The sequence below is a fragment of the Meleagris gallopavo genome, unplaced genomic scaffold, assembly GCF_000146605.3.
Source record: "Meleagris gallopavo isolate NT-WF06-2002-E0010 breed Aviagen turkey brand Nicholas breeding stock unplaced genomic scaffold, Turkey_5.1 ChrUn_random_7180001858685, whole genome shotgun sequence".
Taxonomy (NCBI): domain Eukaryota; kingdom Metazoa; phylum Chordata; class Aves; order Galliformes; family Phasianidae; genus Meleagris; species Meleagris gallopavo.
The window spans coordinates 352-3,804 of NW_011124593.1; the positions used below are offsets into that span (position 1 = coordinate 352).

At 60.4% G+C, this 3,453-nt stretch overlaps 1 protein-coding gene across 1 annotated transcript; it reads right to left on the reverse strand.

The window, feature by feature from the left end:
- Window positions 1–1,181: 1,181 nt before the first annotated feature.
- OSGEP (O-sialoglycoprotein endopeptidase) lies at window positions 1,182–3,425 on the reverse strand. Its single transcript, XM_010726866.3, has 3 exons — window positions 2,539–3,425; window positions 2,392–2,441; window positions 1,182–1,314 (listed from the first exon to the last, which is right to left on the reverse strand). Exons 1-3 carry the CDS (start codon window positions 2,659–2,661, stop codon window positions 1,197–1,199), a joined length of 291 nt encoding a protein of 96 aa, XP_010725168.1. The 5' UTR covers window positions 2,662–3,425; the 3' UTR covers window positions 1,182–1,196.
- Window positions 3,426–3,453: the final 28 nt, after the last annotated feature.

The window sequence follows — 3,453 nt, forward strand, 5'->3', positions numbered from 1 at the left end:
GGTCAGGGGGTCCCTATGGGTTCCTATGGGGTCCTGAGGTCCCTATGGGGTCTCTGAAATCTCTATGGGGTCCTATGGGGTCAAGAAGTCCCTATGGGGTTCTATGGGATCATGAGGTCCCCATGGGGTCAGGGGGTCCCTATGGGTTCCTATGGGGTCATGCTGTCCCTATGGGGTCACTGAGATCTCTATGGGGTCCTATGGGGTCCCTATGGGGTCCCTATGGGGTCCTATGGGGTCACGAAGTCCCTATGGGGTCTCTGAGATCTCTATGGGGTCCTATGGGCTCAGGGGGTCCCTATGGGTTCCTATGGGGTCACGAGGTCCCTATGGGGTCAGGGGGTCCCTAGGGGTTCCTATGGGGTCATGTGGTCCCTATGCGGTCAGGGGGTCCCTATGGGTTCCTATGGGGTCCTGAGGTCCCTATGGGGTCTCTGAAATCTCTATGGGGTCCTATGGGGTCAAGAAGTCCCTATGGGGTTCTATGGGATCATGAGGTCCCCATGGGGTCAGGGGGTCCCTATGGGTTCCTATGGGGTCATGCTGTCCCTATGGGGTCACTGAGATCTCTATGGGGTCCTATGGGGTCAGGGGGTCCCTATGGAGTCCTATGGGGTCAGGAGATCCCTATGGGGTCACTGTGGGCTCTATGGGATCTTATGGGGTCAGAGGATCCCTATGGGGTCCTATGGGGTCATGAGGTCCCTATGGGGTCTCTGAGATCTCTATGGGGTCCTATGGGGTCAGGGGATCCCTATGGGTTCCTATGGGGTCATGCTGTCCCTATGGGGTCTCTGAGATCTCTATGGGGTCCTATGGGGTCAGGGGATCCCTATGGGTTCCTATGGGGTCATGCTGTCCCTATGGGGTCTCTGAGATCTCTATGGAGTCCCTATGGGGTCCCTATGGGGTCCTATGGGGTCACGAGGTCCCTATGGGGTCACTGAGATCTCTATGGGGTCCTATGGGGTCTGGGGGTCCCTATGGAGTCCTATGGGGTCAGGAGATCCCTATGGGGTCACTGTGGGCTCTATGGGGTCCTATGGGGTCAGGGGGTCCCTATGAGTTCCTATGGGGTCACGGGGTCCCTATGGGGTCTCTGAGATCTCTATGGGGTCCCTATGGGGTCAGGTGGTCCCTATGGGTTCCTACGGGGTCTGGGGGTTCCTATAGGATCCTATGGGGTCAGGGGGTCCTTATGGGGTCCGGGCGGCTCTTAAAGGGCCGGCGCTCACCTCGATGTGTGAGAGCAGCCCCGAGAAGGACACGTCCATCCCCTTCACCACGTAGGGCAGCTCCAGCAGCCGTGTTCCCCTGCCGCAACACGTGACAACACGCCACGGCACGCGTGAGCACACGCCAAGGCACGCGTGACCGCACGTGAACGGCGTTGGGACGGCGCACGACACGTGGCAACAGGCCGCAACGCATCCTTACGCGTGACAACACGCGGCAACACACGACGCCGTGCGTGATAACACGCAACAGAAAACACGGGAACACGTGGGAACACGCGACAAACATACGAAAGCAGCCCAGAACGCGTCAGGAATGACAACACGTGGCAACACGTGGCAACACGCGACCACAGGTGACTGCACGTGTGATGACATACGACGACACGCGCGACCGCGTGCAGCTGGAGGCAGGAGAACACGCGAAAACACGCGGAATGACGTGGAAAAGGCGTGAGAGCGCGCCGGGGAGCGCGGCAGGCTGTGACATGGGACAACACGCAGCAACACGCGTGGCAGCGGGGATCAGGGGGCGGAGAAGACGTGAAAACACGCGGCCAACACGTGACGACACGTAAGAACGCGTCAGAAAAAAACACAGGATGTTGCGGCACGTGGCAACGCATGACAGCACGTGGCCACACGCGTGGCGACACGCGACAACACGCATGAGCCCGTGCGACAAGGAACTGGGAAACACATAAAAGCACACGGCCAACATGCGAGGGCACGTGAGAACGCGCCAGGAAACACCAGGTGTTTGTGACACGCGTGGCAACATGCGATAACACGGATGAGTAAACGCAACAGGAAGGACGAGAACACGTGCAAACACACGACCAACATGTGCCAACACACAGGAACGCGTCGGGAAACCCAACACGTCACGAGATGCGGCGACACGCAACCGCACACGTGACAACATACAACAACACGCCGGGCTGCGTGCGACAGGAGGCGGGAGAACACGTGAAAACACATGAGAACACGCGAGAAAGGCGTGAGAGCACGCGAGGACACGCGAGGGAACGCAGCAAACACGCCACGACACGCGAGGAGGTGCCAGGAATGACAACGCGTGACCCCACACGCCACAACACGCGTGACCACACGCCTGAACACACGTGACGCCCCCCCTCCCTCCCCCCACACACACCTTTTGGCCATCTGCTCCACGTTGTAACCGGGGCTGGGATCGTTGGAGATCTGCAGGTGACAACACGCGTGTGACGGGACGCCGACACGCTTACACACGCGTGTGCCAGCGGCTGTAACGCGCACGTGACACGCGTGTGGACGCGACCTGGAGGAGCCGAGCCACGCGATCCAAGCAGTTCCCCACTGCAATGTCCAAGGTTTCACCGAAGATCCGGTAACGGCGGCGCGAAAACGCGATCACCTGCAGGGAACACGCGTGCGGTCGCATGTTAGGGCGTGTTGTCGCGTGTCGGGGTGGCGTGTTGGCTCCCGGGTGCGCCCACGGGGCTGTGGTGGGCGTCTGCGGGTGCTGTCGCGTGTTGTGATGCGGTATCACGGCGCCTGGTCACGCGTTGGGGCGTGTTGGCATGTATGTCGTCACGTGTGGTTGCGTGTTCTTGCGTGTTGGAGCCGCGCATTGGCTTCTCGGTGCCACTGTGGGGCTTTGGCGGGTGTTTGCGGGGCTTCTCGTGTGTTCTGGTGCGGGGTTGCGGCGTGTTGTCACGCGTGTCGTCACATGTGATCGCGTGTCATCGCGTGTGGGAGTCACGCGTTGGCTCCTGGGTGCCACTATGGGGCTTTGTGGGGGTTTCTGGGGGTCCCCATGTAATCTGGCACAGCACATGTGGGCTACGCACGCACGCGGCGGCGTGTAGTCATGTATGTCGTCACGTGTCATCGCGTGTTATCGCGTGTTGAGGCGACGCGTTGGCTCCTGGGTGCCACTATGGGGCTTTGTGGGGGTTTCTGGGGGTCCCCATGTAATCTGGCACAGCACATGTGGGCTACACATGCACGCGGCGGCGTGTAGTCACGCGTGTCGTCACATGTGATCGCATGTCATCGCGTGTGGGAGTCACGCGTTGGCTCCTGGGTGCCACTATGGGGCTTTGTGGGGGTTTCTGGGGGTCCCCGCGTCTCCTGGCGCAGCGTTGTGCCGTGTTGTGGCATGCAGGCATGTATGTTGTCACGTGTGACCCCACTGAAACCCAATGTGACCCCCAAATCCCCCAAATCCCCC

Excerpts from the sequence above, each read along its gene's own strand:
- OSGEP (XM_010726866.3), bottom strand. The coding sequence starts at position 2,661 with ATGCGACCGCACGCGTGTTCCCTGCAGGTGATCGCGTTTTCGCGCCGC. Across the intron at positions 2,442-2,538 it reads GCGTGGCTCGGCTCCTCCAG|ATCTCCAACGATCCCAGCCC; the intron begins GTCGCGTCCACA and ends TGTCACCTGCAG. Across the intron at positions 1,315-2,391 it reads GTGGAGCAGATGGCCAAAAG|GGGAACACGGCTGCTGGAGC; the intron begins GTGTGTGTGGGG and ends GTGTTGCGGCAG.